Below are 15,932 nucleotides of genomic sequence, written 5' to 3'. Positions count from 1 at the left end.
TGGGACCAGGAAGAGAATTTTGTGAGCCGGTCACTGAGGCTTGTAACTTCAGCAGTCTCTGTGTTTAACGTTTGTCCCTTTCTCACCTCTGGGTCTCCGACTGGAAGATCAATGGTGTCTTTTTTTGGAAGATAGATGCCGTGGTGCGGTATATGCCATGTCTCACCGGCTGATCCATTGTCATCAGTCATTTCTGCATCGCCCCTTTTAATTATGTCACTCATATATTTCATGTAATCCTGTTCGTATTTTTCATCCTTTGTGAGTTTCCGCTTGAGCTGATTTAGTCTGATTTCTGCAAGATGTTTGTTATCTGGCATTTCTGGTTTTTCTTTAAATGGCAGTGGCATTTCGAAATGGCCGTCCTCTGTTTGCGTTATGCCATGCTCAAGTTTCTGGAGGAATACTGAATCCTCTTGCGACACTGTCCTTTCACTTCCATCGGTCTCTTTGAAATCTCCTTCCAAAGCACGTATTGCATCAGCTGGAGTGGAGGGAGGGATTTCTTTTACAGTGACTCTATGACAGAGACTGCTTGCCATGTCCGTTTGGTCACGTGGAACAGAGTTGCCCACTATGCTCCAACCTAAATCGGTGCGAATGGCATAGGGCTCGTTTTCCTTGCCTAATATCACTTGTTTGGGTGCGAGAGCTCCGGGACAAGTATAACCTATGAGGAGACTCACCTCACAACTGAGGAGTGGAGGGACTTCGTCTACAATTGGCAGTAAGTGACTCCACTGTTTTGCTGTTTCACACGTAGGTATGTGTTCTCTGTTGGCAGGTATATATTCTTTCATGTATGCATTGGGGAGCTTTACAACTGTGGCGGAGTTATAACCTCTCACAATGAGATTAGACACCTTTCCACTACTTATTACAGCATTTTTACCCATCATGGTGGTCAATTTCAGCTTCACAGGACAAACATCTGCCTGCAGGTCATGCGTTACCTCCTGATCAACAAAGACAGTGTCGATCTGAGTGTCTAATAATGCATAGACAAGTTTTTCTTTGTGCGGATTGGTAGTAGTTGACAGCCACACAGGAACTATCATTGAAGTGCTGACTATTTGTTCGGATCTGGCAACATTAAGTGACATGACTGTTGCTATTTCAGGAGAGTTCCCTTGAGTCGTGTTATCTGTACTCACATGTGTTTCTGTTTGCAGATAGCTGCTGAAGTTGTCATCATGAAGACAGGTTGGGTGCCTCTTCGTGCAGGTTTCACAAGTAAGGCGGCGCTTGCAGTCTTTCGCATTGTGCCCTTGCTTTAGACAACTGTAACAAAGTCTATTGTCTCTTACATATTTCTTCCTGTTTTCCAGAGACATTTTCAGGAGGTTTGGACACTTGTTCAGCCTATGAGTGTCTTGGCACAGCATGCATGGAGAGCCATTTGCTGGCGTCTGTTGGTCACTTTCTTCAGCTGTGTTTGTGTTAAATACACTTGCCTTGTTTCTTTTGCTTTCCTTTGTGTTCCCTTTGTCACTGTCATGAAGTGCCTGGATGGAAGTGATTGGATTGCAGGCAACTTCTGCTTTTAATGAGAGAAAAGAGGCAAAGTCACTGAAACTTGGAAACTCACCACCCTCCATTAAAGTCTTTGTTACCTGCCTGTTCCATCTCGCAATTATCCAGTCTGGTAGTTTAGCTACGTCTTTTGGTTTTCTTCGCTGTCATTGAGTATATGCAACCCCCTTACATGAGGCATTGCGAGCATGCATGCATTTATGAAATCTGCGAATGCTCTTAGTCCATCAGCATCGCTAGACTGCACCTTAGGCCAGTTTGATAGCTTGTCTCTAAATGCCTTCTGGACCACAAATGGTTGACCGTACCTTTGGTTTAGTTTGTTCCAAGCCTCTTTGTATGCTTCTTCATCGTTTCTGAAGAAAGTCCCTTCAAGGCATTTGCGAGCTGGGCCTGTTACGTATCTTTTCAAATAGTACAGTTTATCTGCAGCTGAGATACACTTTTGTTCAATCAATGACACAAACATGGATTTCCATTCAATGAAGCTTATTGGTTCTCCACTAAACACTGTTGGTTCAGGTGTGGGAAGTCTGTTTAAATTTAAGCCATCTTGCACTGCTTTCGCTATTTGAGCGACACTAGGGGAAGCTGCTTGCATAGGATTGGAAGGGAGTTCTTGAGCAGTCCGTTGGAACGTTGGGGCGTGTTCACCTTTTACTGAATGTACATGAGTGTCTCTAGGGGGAGCTGCTTGCATAGAATTGAAAGGGAGTTCTCGTGCGGTCCGTTGGGGTGTTGGGGTGTGTTCACCTTTTACTGAATGTACATCATCCAAAAGTGTTAACTCCCTGTCGTAAGCATGAAACCTGGCTCGGGCGGTTTTCACATCCTTTCGGGCTCTCAGGCGCTCCAACTCTGCCATTTGTTTCTTGTGCTCCTCCTCTAGGGCTATTATCTTTTCTTTCTGTTTTTGTTCCTCAAGTACGATCTCATATTCCGCCTCTTTTGCTGCTAGTTCTGCCGCTGCGTCGGCTCGTTTTGTTGTGAGCTGTGAAGATAAGGACTGCTGGCTGCGTTCTGATGCTGCTGTTGAGCCATAAACAGACAGGGCGTAGTCGTGCTTTAAAAGGCCACGTAAACGAAATCCTTCACGCTCTGCATCAAAATCACCATCAACACCACTTATTCTGAACAGAATTATCTTTATGATGTCATCAGTTACTGCCTCGCATGAGTCTACCTTTCTCCTTATATCCAGTGATGGTGCTGCTTGGTTCCTTATTTCTGAATACAGCCTTAGCACGTCCTCTTTCTTTTGTTCTACAATGTCGGCAAGCTCTGACATCTTCTCTTCTGTGATATCTGACTTTAACCAGACTCTTGTTTGACGCACCTGTGTTTTCCATAGTTCATAATAAGTTATTAGTTTTTTCTCCTTTCTATCAATTTCGTCTTTTAGGTAACTTGTCATCTTTTCAGTTTGCACTTTTAACCTTTCTGAACGTCTCGGTAAATCTGACGAGCTGTGGGCTTTGTCTTGAAGCTCAGATGATATTTGATCTTTACATGTGATTGAAACCCTTTCATTTTGTCCCTCCTCACCTTCATCATGAAGAGAGTCCTTTAAGTCCCGAGTTTCTTCTTGTAAACTTGTGCACTGTTCATCTGTGTCTACTTGACTCATCGATGCATCTTCTAATTCTTCCATTTCGAATTTTCTTCCTTACACCGTTTCCCTTTCTGACCATACGCTGCCATCTGCTGGACGTCACGGGATTGCAGTTGAACGTTGAGACCACGTTGTGCAGCAGCGTGGCGATGGTCAAGCTCTTACTGTAGCATCCAGTCAATATAAAGAAGGCCAGAACTGGTGATAAATGCCTTTAATGTCCGTCGGTGTCATTCATCAACGTAAGAGCTGAGCAAAAAACAAACAATAATTACAAACGTGTTTTAACTGAGCAGCTCATTAATTTCCTTCCTTAACTTTATAGAACGTCATACATTTGCAATAAACATTTACATAACTGACATATTCTTTATGTAATTATACCAACCTTGTTCCCCAATTGACTGATGCCAAAACACTGTTTTCCTTAATGTTTCTGTACTCTTAACTTCTTACTCTCCATCAACGTCTTTTTACTCTTCTTCGTTGCCAAGAACTACCGTTGTACCGCACTTCCGGTTAAAGGAAGCCTTCAAAATAAAAGCCCCAAAACTCCACCATAGACGAAGACTAAAAGGAGTCAAATTGGCCTTTACAAGTACTTTGCTTGACTCAAAGCAAATGTAACTTGCTTTGGGGATAGAAGATATGTCGATTTAGAGTTTGTATTCAACAAATTAAAAAAAAAAAAAAAAAGTTTTCTCATTGTTTTTGTTATTTAAGTGATTAAACTACTGTAAAAGGATTGTATTAAACGTCACATGACTCTTCTGTAGGCCACTGTACTTTTATTGAAACAAAGCACTACGCTTTAACAACTTAGTCATATATTATGAAACTATCTTGACATTTGTATTGGTTATGCATTGACATAAAAGTTATATCAGCAGTTTAGGGAATATCTGAATCTGCAAGATGTTACTCTTTGGTCACTTGGGGGCAGCAAAAGTCCAGCTGTGAAAAAACAATCACGATCGTTAGAGAGTTTATGTTGTATTGATTTGCACCAGCGAGCCACAAGTCATCAGGAACACCACAGATATGTACTGGTTCTGTAAATGATTGATCTTTGTCTCAGATCCTAACATATAATAATGACATGGAAGAGATCAAACTTAGCTCTTAATATTTCATCAAACTTTTACTGCAGTTCATAATGGGTTTCTTCCAAACATGTGAATCCATTACAATATGTTTGTTATTAACAAATCTTCATCTATACTTCATGCAACAAAATGCCTATAATGATATATCACTCACTTCACTTGGACATGATGAAATACACAGTGCAATATGTTTTGGAAAAATAATAATGATTCCATTTTATTTTTTTATTAAAAGAACATATACCATTCAATATATACTGCATATAGACTCTTAGTACAGAATTTGATTGTTTTACAATACACGTGATCAACTGGCCACAAAATAATAATATTAGCTTAACAAATAAATAAAATTAGCATCTGAATAAGAAAATGAATGAATGTATAAATACATCAATAAATAAATCATTAGGCAATACATGTTACAATAAATAAAAAATGTTTTTTTGGAGGACAGCTGTTAGTATTCACAAAGAAATGCTAAAACATTTAAAGCAGTTGGATTTACCACAATCTTGAAGCAACACTTGAAGACACACTGAAGTTTTAGTTATTGAATGACCAGTATGAATGTTTAACGTTAAGATAAACTTCAATACTAATTTAAGGGGTAAAAAAATACAAGTTGTACATCCTCACAAGCTGAAAATCTGCCTCATAACTGTATGTCAAACGTTACCTCTCATATTCATCCCTCTGTTTAGTTACCTTGAGGCTTACAAGATGTGGAAGCCTGGAACTTGTCAATGTCTTGTATGTTTTCCCTTTTCATAATCATTCAAAAGCAGAACTAACATTTAATTCAACAAACAGGCGCCGGACATTACAGGACCAAAGCCAAAGTGACTAAACTGCATAATTTACAAACTATACAGTGAGTCACTACAGAAAGAAACAAAAAACAGACTTTTATTTAAATATAAATCTCCACTCAGACATCCATAAGTCATTTAATTATAAGATAAGGATTTTTGAAGATTCAACATAATATACTCCTCAGGATTAAACACATTTCTCTCAGTACAGTACATTTCACAAAGAACAAATAGGACGTAATATTTGGCAGAGAAGGCAGTTCTAGGACATTAAAATACTGTTGGATGCTAAATCACTGACATCGTGCTAAAAGTTACAAAGGGTATTGGACAACAGGCCAGTGTTCTCAATCATCAGCAGAAAAAATAAATCAGATTTTGGGGTGTTGTTTTCTAAAGAAAATAGATTTTTTCTGACTTTCTGTCTTTTACTATAGGATAATATAAGTGTATTACTTTTTGATATATTTTCTTCTGAATCATTTAAATTCTGACTATCAAAATAAGTATTACAAATGATCATCACAATGTATTTTTCTCATAAATATAGTCTGGTTCTGCTCTGAATCTTTTGGCTTAAAATGCGGCACTGACACCCTCCTCATCTCAAAATATTAAGTGCACTCAGATTAAGATTGACACTTGAGGATTTGCTGACAAAAATATTAAATAATTAAACTATTTATTCTGGATAAATTTGTTTTTCACTTGAACATACTAATAAATATTAAGGATAATACTCTCACACAGCTCAAAGACAACACAAAAAACATTGTGGATACGGTTAATAAGGCTCGTAGCAGCAAACAGTGATCACAAAGGCCTTTTGTAGTGTGTGTGTATTCATACGTGTTTTACACTTTTACTGCTACAGCTGTTCACACGTCACTTGGAAGGAAAATAGGACTAATAGAGCGTATCACTTGTTCTCTATCAGTATCTGCACCTTGCACACCAGATCTCTGGCCTGGGTCAAAATCTGCTTGATGTTGTGGTGTTCAGCCATTTCTGAAAGACAAAAACACATTCACACCAAACAAATGTTACCCACTTAAGTGTACTCTCATACAAAGCTGATAGACAGTGTAATCTTATATAATATTTTTTTGAAACAGTTTTATTAATTTCCAATCTTATCAGCCAAATGCTTTTTTTGTAAGTCTATTTGTCAGAGGTTATTTCATGACACTCAGTAACATTATTGCATCAAGTACCGGTAGATTGAAGTGAAAGAAATGTATCATTGTACGATAAAACCATGGCCTGATTTCAGATGCCTGAATATCTAAAATAATGTTCAATAAGGGCAACAATTGTGCCAATATGTCAATCACAACAATCAATCTCAACCATGATGTCATCTTCCCGTGTCTGAGTCATGAAAGCCTTCACAATTGCAACTTAAATTGTGACAATCATGGTATGTAGCCATATGTGTTGGGTGGCCATGCGAGACAGGTTCAGGTGAAAACATGATGCCGGAGGTGCAATAGTGTTAGCTTGTCTAGGATGACACAAGCTTTTACAGTACTATTTCCTGCAATTGCCATAAGGGCAGAAAAATATTTGTTAGGGTTCATATTCACTGCAACTTTTTGGTTGGAGCTTGTCATCCCTGATGACGTCACTCTTTTCCGTGATTGAGAAGATTTGAGTGTAAAGTCAGATATTTTACCGTTGAAAAACTTGATGATGTCAGTAAAGTCCATGTTGTTCTCCAGGATGATGTCCCTGTAGATCTCCACAAGCGCTAAAGCAATGAAGAGGACAAAGTGACTGGAGGAGACATTCTTAGCTGCCCAGATGGTTTCCCAGACTGCAAACACGTCATCATACACCAGCTCTGGAAGATAGGACGCACAAAGGAGGGAAAGTATGTTAGTGTTTGAGGATGCCAATGGAAGGAAAGTTTTCAGGAAGCCGAATCATCAGCAAAGAGAGCTAAGAGTGGGAGCAGGTGTTTGTTGGGGTGTGAGAGAGAGGATAAACTGAGATACAATGGTGAGAAAGTTAACAGAAAACAAGATCAACCATCGCTGATTCTTGCAGGATAAAGCAACATTGTTAAAAATCTTTTCATGCTTTCTTTTTTTCTTTTCATCTGTGCCAATTATTTTGTAAGTAAGTTCCAAAGGTTTTTTTTTTTCGAAGATAAATCTGATTTCTAAAGCCTTACGAAGCCGCAATAACTCTGTGTCTTGTTAATAAACTGCCAAGAGGTCTAACATTTCATGCCCAAACAGGGCTTAAAGAGAAATGCATCTCCCACTCTTCCGATTTGCACAAACACTTTTCATCGAGCCGTCACTGTACCTCGCTTAAAGTCAAGGAGAAACCAGCGGTAGCAGAAGTAGAAGTGGGTGTAGTCTCCGTTTTGGTGCATTAGTTCAAAAAGCTCAGAATCCAGGATCTTTACAGAGAGAGGATCACAGGAGATGCAGGAAAAGACATAATGAGACTGGTGGTGAGAAAGCCAGGAGTCTGTGGGCAATACATGGATTAAGTGGTATCTAAGAGCTACTTTACTGGCTGTCACCTGGATTAAAGAGCGCATGTTGGCAAAGTGAGTGTCCATAGCTCCTCCATGTGGAAAGTTCTGATTCATTCTCTTCATGAGCTCAGTGAAGCAGCTGAAGGCCAGGGCCTCTGAGAAGAGCAAACAGAGAGAGGAAGCAGGAGTGAGAAAGTGAGTGGGCAAACTGTGCTCTGTTGTTTCATAAATAACTGTTAAATATACACCAAATGTCAGAGAAGAGGGAAAATAAGAAGTGATTCAGAGTGTTGACTCACCGTCATCCAGAATTACTAGAAGAGGAGCGAGCAGGTCACACATGCCCTGCACATAACCGATATCAAGGTGCTTCCAGATATAGCTGAAAATATAAAACTGAGACATGTGAACGTATTCCTCCTGAGCAGTTTTTAACTGCAAATCTGAGACACAACCATGTTCACCATTTACCAAATCAACTGCTGTTGGACTACTTCATGCACCACAGTGATTCATGGTCTTATATGTTAATAAAATAAAATATTTTTTATAAAGAAAGTCCTAAAGGTGGTGCTAGGAGTTTCTTGTTCTGTTTTAAATTGTAATGATTTAAAGGTGCACTACAGAGAACAGGGATGTGTTATGTAGTTTTAGTTTGCGCAGGTTTATCATCAAAAACAGAATTCAGTCTCCTGATACAGCTGGGAAGTGTAGTTTAAAGAAAATGATACTTCAACGTGTGCAGTTTCTGCTTTTGTTGTGGACTATACAGTATAACTCTTACCACTTCTTTAGTTGGGACTTTATGCAGCTGTGTCACAAACATGCCACAAATTGCAATGTGTGACTCATTGACGTTTTTATCTGTTTTTGGACAACTTCCGAGACTCCTACATAAGCAATTTGTCTCTCTCATATCTAATGTATAAAATGCACATTTCATACTCTTTTTAGATTTTCCTGTCAGTGTTTCACCTGCACATGATGTTGCGCAGTTTCTCCAGGTTGGCTTGAGTGAAGTACCAGTAGTTTCTGTCACAGCGCTGTACATCCTTGTCAATGCGGTGAAGATTTAATGTATATAGGTCCAAAAGCTCTTGCTGAAAGAAAGAACAAAATCAAAATAATTGAATATGCAATGTCAACACAGTGTTTAATGAGAATAAATTAAATTGAGAATATTTGTACATACAGAGAAGGTACTCTCAGCAGATCCTTGATGGTTTGCTTCATTCTTTGTGTTTTCTGACCCGGCCAGAGAGTCAAACTGGGTGTAAAGGCTCTCCATCTCCGGCTCCTCAGAAAGGATGGACTCTGTGCCTTCTGGACTTGGCTTCTCCTGCTCCTGCAGGAGCTCCACATTCGGAGAAGTCGAGTCTTCAGAAAATGACGAGGCTTCACAACACTCCTTCTTGCTCCAAGGCACCATGGAAACTTTGGCTGTGGGGATCTCCTCCATCTCAATGGCCGAGGGAGACTCATCAGACTCAGTCATGACCTGAGCTTCGTCTTTCTGAGAGCTGAAGTAAGCTTCCTTTGGCCTCAATGCCCCGGTGTCTGCTGTGTGAATGAGGCTCTTTTCAACTTCAGAGGCCACTGGTTCTACAGATACATTTTCTTTGTATTCTACCAGAGAAACCTCCTGTGTGCTAATATTTGATTGATCCATTTCCTTTGTTACCAAATTAATTTCAGCTGTTTTCTTTGATGTTTTCTCTTCACTCTTTTCCTTCTCTGTTTTCAGCTCTGTTGCTGCTGCTGATACCATCAGAGTATCCTCACTGGACACTCCTTTCCCCCCCCCCTCTAACTCTAAAGATTTAGCTCCTTTGAAGTCTGCCAGTGCATCTTGGTCTTCCTCGTCTTCTGTGATAACAACTCCAGACTCCCTAACAGTTTGTTGTGTTTCGGGTTGCAGGCTTTTCTCTTTGTTGGCCTTCATAAGCTCCTCTTCAAGTGGTTGGATCACAATATCAGCTGTTTTCTCACTGTTGCTATTTTTTGCACTTTCAGTCACATCAACCCTTTTCCTCTCTCCCTCCTCTTCCCCCTCTTTGTTCTTTACTTTACATTTCCCCTGGCTGTCTATTTCCTCTGTTAGCGCTTCACTTTCTACCCCTCCAGGTTTGACAGCTGCAGATCTCTGTGTTAGATCAGCTGTAGCGCTGTCCTCTGTGCTGAGTGAACCATCTGACAGGCCTGAGGTGACGGAGAAGTTGCGGGAGGAGGGGTGTCCAGAGTCAGGAGAGCTCGTCTCGTTCTGTAGAGCTCCATTTTGCATCTTTGGTACCTGTTTGGCCTCTTCATTTTTAGGCTCCATCTCGATCTGGTCCACCTCCTCTACGGATTCAAACACCTGAAAGAACAAGCCAAAGGGAAGCAGGCTACTCCAGGGGAAGGGATGGGAGGATGTGAAGAACTAGCAGAAGAGAAAGTGCAGGGATGATTTCAAAAGTTGAGAAATCACATATTATTTAAGCCATATACTGGAAGATGATTCAATAAATGAGGATATACGCTGAAAAAACTCTAACAAAAGGGGCTTGTATGTATCAGCTTGTATGAGAGACAGTCTCAGAAGGCATAAAGGACATTTCTTCAGGCTGTAATAGATTGAGAATTTGATACCTGTGTGCTGCTGCTGGAGTCACTCTGCAGGCGAGCCAGACTCTGCCTGTCTGAACTCTGGGAGGACTGGGACAGAGTAATAAAGACATTCAGGCCAAGATATTGTTATATGAAACTATTTCTTTCTTTTTACATATCGAGTCTTATTGCTTCTTGGGCACACACATTGTGCTCCCATTAAATGATACTCTAATGCCTAAGCATCGCACTCCTGTAAAGTTGCAAGAAAAGTTCAGGGTGTGGGCCAAGCGCAAAGATTTTTGATTCTTCAGTTCCCTAAAAAGATAAAGATAATGATGGATAAACAATGGTGACTGTTTTTGAAAAAGAAAAAATAGAGTTCCTGTCTTGAAAAATTCACCTTGTTTAATAATGTAACACATCAAATGCTGTATGCTGTATCTTTTCCTGTTCCTTCAAGTTACAACATAACTTGAACTTGAATTTCCCTTGGGATCAATAAAGTATCTATCTATCTATCTATCTATCTATCTATCTATCTATCTATATATCTATCTATCTATCTATCTATCTATCTATCTATCTATCTATCTATCTATCTATCTATAACAGTAGTGTCTGACTACATCACTACAGTAAATTTCTGAGCACACGTATTCCTGGTTCACCTCATTGCTGATTGTTGAGTCGTGGTGGACCATCTTCTGACTGGGGCTGTCCATGCTCGCTCCAGAGGAACACTTTGCCAATGCCGCAGCATGCTGCTCCTTCTCCCGCTGTTTGACAATCTCCTCACAGCTGAGCCATTCACGCATGGTCTGCTGGTAGCACATACGGACCTGCTCATCCACCTGTGGAGCAGGATCAAGGATCATTATTTTTTTTTAAATTCAAAATACTCTTAAAGTAAAGTCATAATCATGGACAAGACAAACCTCCTTCCTTTCCTCCTCTGACATTCCAAACTGATAATGACCCAGCAGGAAAGGCCAAACCTCTTTACGTAGCGAGGCTTCAACACCGCCAAAGTATACTAGGCGAAGAAGTTCCTTCTCTTCATATGCCTGCAGACATTACAAATATCATCAGTCAACTCAGTACTTGCATTTCTCCTGTGTTTTCAAAAGAGAAATATCTCCCTCTGTAAAAAATAAAGCCTATCCAGAGCATCATAGCAACACGGCAGCCGTCTGTAACCTCGGCTCCAGTCAGCCCAGAATATGATGAATATGACATCACAGAGGATGGTAGATGTTGGAGTCACAGGCACTGCTGCTTTTCCAAGCTGTCATTGTACATTTTGTGCTCATAACTTGCAATTAACTTCAAAGCGAGATTTAAAAAAAACTCACCCGCAGAAGTAAGTTAAGTCCTGATCAGACACGTTTCTTCCACTGATGATACTCATTCAGTTTTCTATTGCTATCAATGCATTTAAAGGGTTCATCTGCTCTCCTCCATTTGTTTTTGAGATGTTGTTATGGGTTTCATATTGTAAATCAAACAGAATAAATTGACAATGTAGTGCTTTCAATAAAGATTTAATATGAATGACTTTTCGGCTCATCTTCACATCAACTTAATGGACCATTTTTCCTATCTACTTTTTTCTTTTTATTGAATATCTGTATAAGTACAACATTACAAATGACCAAGTACTAATGATGAGACGCTGAACTCAAATACAACACAGTGTTGTGGTACTCCAGCTCAAGTAGTCATCTGATATTGTGTGAAAATGTTCATTATGTTTCCTCTTTAACTGTAATTATCCCTTTAAACTTTCCTTTCTTTAGTTCTAAGACATCCTCTCTATTATAACGACGTCCATCCCCTTTAAGAGCCATGGTAGATCAGGTTTGTACTTATCTATTGTGGGTTTTTTTTTTTTTTTTACAAACAAATACTATTTTACTAAGATAACAATGTGTTTAAAGATCATATCTTGCTATTGCACCAGGACTCAAAACAAAACAAAAAACCCCCCAAAAAGAACAAGAATATATTTACTTAAAAAATATGGAAAATGATTTCCTAATGATGAGGACAAAGTCTCCATGGCTGAAGGTAATGAACTAGAGATGTAGACTCTGAGAATGACAGAACCATTAGTCATGCTTCATGCACATTTTTGTGAGACTAATGGGTTGAGCTACATAATTAGCAGAAGATGAATAATAAGACAGACCAGTGGCAGAGGGAAAGGGATAGCCCTGGAGGTGTGTGTGTGTGTGTGTGTGTGTGTGTGTGTGTGTGTGAGTGTGTGTGAGTGTGCGTGTGAGTGTGCGCGCACGTGTGTGCAAACAGCATACTGTCAACAGTCTAGCATGTGATGTTTGTGTTGCAGCACTGCGAAACAAGCGATGCTTACTGTGCAATCCTGGAGGAACGTCTGCCACACGTCTGTGGTGAGCCCTTTGAAGGCATCACGTGGCACATCAGGGGCAACAATGGTATGATTGACGAGAGCGGAAAGGTGTGTACGCACAGTGGACAGGTGACGGCAGTATGCTAGCCCTGTTAGACAACACAGTTTATCACTTAATGCCTTTGCAGATGCTCGTCGAAATCAGAATGTGTTCATTATAAGTGATCACATACATCCATAGAATGCCCGAGAGATAATCTGATACTTCATGTTATCACACAGCAGCTTCAGAGGAGTCCTGCAGGAGGAAAACACACAAAGATTTTTTTTTTCTATTAAGATGTCATTAAAATAATCCTCTAGTTCATGATGTTAATAATACTTTTCTGAATGTAAAAGATATATTACTAAATGTAGAGTTTATTACAGTGTTAACATTAATTATTCCAGTGGTTGGGCTCTTAAACCCTTTTTTCTGCCTTGCACATCACTTCTTTTTCCTATTCACATTCTCATTACAACAAGCTGAATGTTACATAATCATCTCCTGCATAATTGTTTTTTTTTGTTTTTTTTTTCTGTGGGGTTGTCAGGTGATTCTTCTGTGTCTCTGCAGCTTTCAGCAGTTTTCCTGTCACGACTCAACACAACTCAATGCAGCTTCGACAGTGTTCATCACCCACCTCTCATGATTGCACCCCTTGGGTGTTGTTGCGTCCGAGAAACTCCCCTGAGAACAAGAGGAACACGAAGCCTTCCTGAGAGTGGGGTGCCACATTGTAACTCCCCTGATCCATCAAGTCTGAAGGAGTCACTGCAACAGAAACACACACACACACACACACACACACACACACACACACACAAACACACAAAACACCAGACTCTTTAATTTTAAGAACAATTACATTTGCAATTTTGATTTTAAACAAAACAGCAAAATAATGCAGATTGCTCTTCATCTGCTGAGAGCACTCTTTTGTTTGTGCTTGATTCCTGCGAGAGCCCAAATAAAGCACATTAAACATTGTAGCCGGAACTAGTGCATCATTCGAAAGAATAACACTGTCATATCTCATTCCATTTTTATAGAGAGAAAGATAAATGAGCAGATCTCAGTTAAGGAGCCATATTGGATCAGTCAGTTGTTTACTCATTGGCTGTTAAAAGGTTACAGAAATGTAATGTGGTAAAAAAGTCGTGGAACAAGGTTGCTCAGGTTGGGAGGGGCTTTAATAACACAAGACATCAATAAAGTTAGCCAGAAGCAGTAAACAGGCCAGGAGGATATTAGGTGCTGTGAGTTAAAGTACGAGCTGCTGACAGACAGGCAGACAGACAAGGTGTGACAGGGTTATAGCTGCTTCCTGGGAGTGAGGGGGATTCTTCAGGACAGATGCAGGATCTTGTGGGTACAATCAGGATTCCTGTGTGGTTGGGGGAATAGTGTGCACTCACATGAAGGGAAAGGGAGGAAGTAAGATGTGTAGGAGCAGGTGAGCTACTGTCACTGTAACAAACGATGATCATTTTCCTACAAATAAAACAATCTGACGGCAGCTCATGGGTGCTGATCATATTAATGTGATCCGTAGAAAGAATCTCACCAAACTCTGACTGGCTGTTTGGAAATAGGATGCGGAAGACGTAGTCTGTGGCCTCGTCCTCCTCCTTATCCGAGACAGAGTCTGAGGAGCCAGATCCCTGAGGAACCCTGTTACGCAGCTTCGGAAACACTTTTCCCTGCAAGGCATATATAACGAGTATCACCCTATAGCCAACAACAAAACAATCTCGGCCATTAAAGCCAAGCTAAGCCTTGCATGTGAATTAAAGATGAAGAGTGTCAGGGTGCTTTAGCCTATTAATAGAGGATGAACACACGTGGGCGGTTTAGCTGCAGATACAATGCTATTAACAGTCCCACAAAAACATCCATTCATTAAAGTAGACACGTATTGTGTGGTGCTGCAGATAGAACATTAAGACATGTATTCATCAGTATCACTCCAGCGGACATCAAAACCACGCAGCACATCTGCATTAGCGCATGAAATACGTTTTTTATCGATTTATTGATCACATTGGCTGTTTTTTTCCCCTCAAAGCAATGCCTATGAAAGACAACACCCACCCCCCCCCCCCCCCCCCCCCCGGCTGACCTTTCCCCTCTGGGACCAGAGTGGAGGATCCAGCTGGCCGTGAGGAAGCAGGCCATTCTCTAAGCAGGAGAGGAACTGAAGCAGGTGGCCACCTCTGGGGAAACGAAGCGGAGGTCTTTGGATGCCGTCCTTACTGACCAGCACCACCGTCCCCCCACTGTCAACTACAGGAGATGGAGATGGTTTCTTTGTGAACTCCCATATTGACATTTTATTTGAAAGCTGTTTAATTGCAGACACTAAAACACAGAAGCTGCTGAAATAACACACAAACAATGAAGTAAGATAAAGAAGAAGTAAAGGTTTGCATGGACCCACCTTGTTGATGACAGTGCAAGTAAACTATCTCTTCCAGAGGGATTGTCATGGCATAGTCCCAGTAGATACTGAAGCAAAAATTGAGCTTAGTATTTGAATGACAGGTGCTTCAACAGATAACAGTAAAAAAAAAAACTAATCTGTGAGGAATATTTATGTATTGTTAAGAAGAAGAGACAGAATCTCATACATCATGAATCCCATGGCTAATACATAAAGTAGCCAATGGTGTACACAGAGAAGCAGAAGCAGAGTTGGCTGACACAGAAAAAATCTATATTTAGTGAGAGGATCCATGCAAACGCGCAGGAACATAACATGGTTTGCTAGTTAGAGAGACGTCTCACAGCGACTCTGTCAATAAACCATCTGCTGGCCAATGGGTGCGAAAAACAAGGCTCACCAGATCAGCTTTATACCGAGCCACACAGCATTACAAAACTGTGATTTATTCTGTCACACCTGAATCTTAAATAAACACCAAACAGTGAAAGTAAAGTACTAATACAGGGTGTCTCAGAGGAAGCACCTTACATTTGTTTTTAGAAAAACTACAGGCATTATAAATACCCCAAATCAGCATAATCACACTTCCTTTTTCAGCTGAATTATCTTTACCTGCGTTCATAATCCAAGTCCCCAACTGAGCCGTTCATTAGCTGATTGGGTGTCCACTTAAGGGTCATGAGGTCAGCGTTCTGGTGCAAAGAAAGGTAGCCTGGGATGGCTTCCATGTCATCCCGCTGAAACAGCAAAGAGAATCATTTTTTCATCTATGCAACAATGAAGTGTGTATGCTGCCACATATATACACACATAATGGCTCGCAACATATGTAAACACATCAGAAATAAAAAGAGGGGGAGAAGAGGAAAAGAAGATTGACGCATTCATGTCCTGGTATTGTTATATTAGAGCAGGCAGGTGAAACATCTTTT

General features: G+C 40.4%; 2 protein-coding genes and 1 long non-coding RNA gene across 3 annotated transcripts in view; 1 reads left to right on the top strand and 2 right to left on the bottom strand.

The window, feature by feature from the left end:
• c5 (complement component 5) overlaps nt 1–15,932 on the top strand; it is a 57,290-nt gene that overhangs the window by 37,670 nt on the left and 3,688 nt on the right. The gene's annotated exons all lie outside the window — the stretch shown is intronic.
• On the bottom strand, nt 3,345–3,588 carry LOC306833377. The gene is made up of 2 exons (XR_013780344.1): nt 3,534–3,588; nt 3,345–3,394 (listed from the first exon to the last, which is right to left on the bottom strand). It is a non-coding gene; the product is annotated as an uncharacterized lncRNA (long non-coding RNA).
• Nucleotides 4,462–15,932, bottom strand: part of sgsm1a (small G protein signaling modulator 1a) — a 21,125-nt gene continuing 9,654 nt past the window's right edge. The window contains 18 exon segments of the mRNA XM_079371328.1: nt 4,462–6,074; nt 6,742–6,909; nt 7,380–7,476; nt 7,603–7,712; nt 7,857–7,939; nt 8,533–8,657; nt 8,750–9,913; nt 10,186–10,251; nt 10,815–10,997; nt 11,082–11,210; nt 12,518–12,663; nt 12,748–12,812; nt 13,198–13,295; nt 13,297–13,328; nt 14,122–14,257; nt 14,677–14,840; nt 14,995–15,062; nt 15,613–15,737. Of these exon segments, the coding sequence (XP_079227454.1) occupies nt 5,986–6,074; nt 6,742–6,909; nt 7,380–7,476; nt 7,603–7,712; nt 7,857–7,939; nt 8,533–8,657; nt 8,750–9,913; nt 10,186–10,251; nt 10,815–10,997; nt 11,082–11,210; nt 12,518–12,663; nt 12,748–12,812; nt 13,198–13,295; nt 13,297–13,328; nt 14,122–14,257; nt 14,677–14,840; nt 14,995–15,062; nt 15,613–15,737 (3,048 nt within the window). The 3' untranslated portion in view covers nt 4,462–5,985.

Source organism: Symphodus melops (genome assembly GCF_947650265.1).
Source record: "Symphodus melops genome assembly, chromosome: 1".
Classification (NCBI taxonomy): domain Eukaryota; kingdom Metazoa; phylum Chordata; class Actinopteri; order Labriformes; family Labridae; genus Symphodus; species Symphodus melops.
The sequence above is the reverse complement of the archived record's forward strand: the minus strand, read 5'-3'. Positions and strand labels throughout refer to the sequence as shown.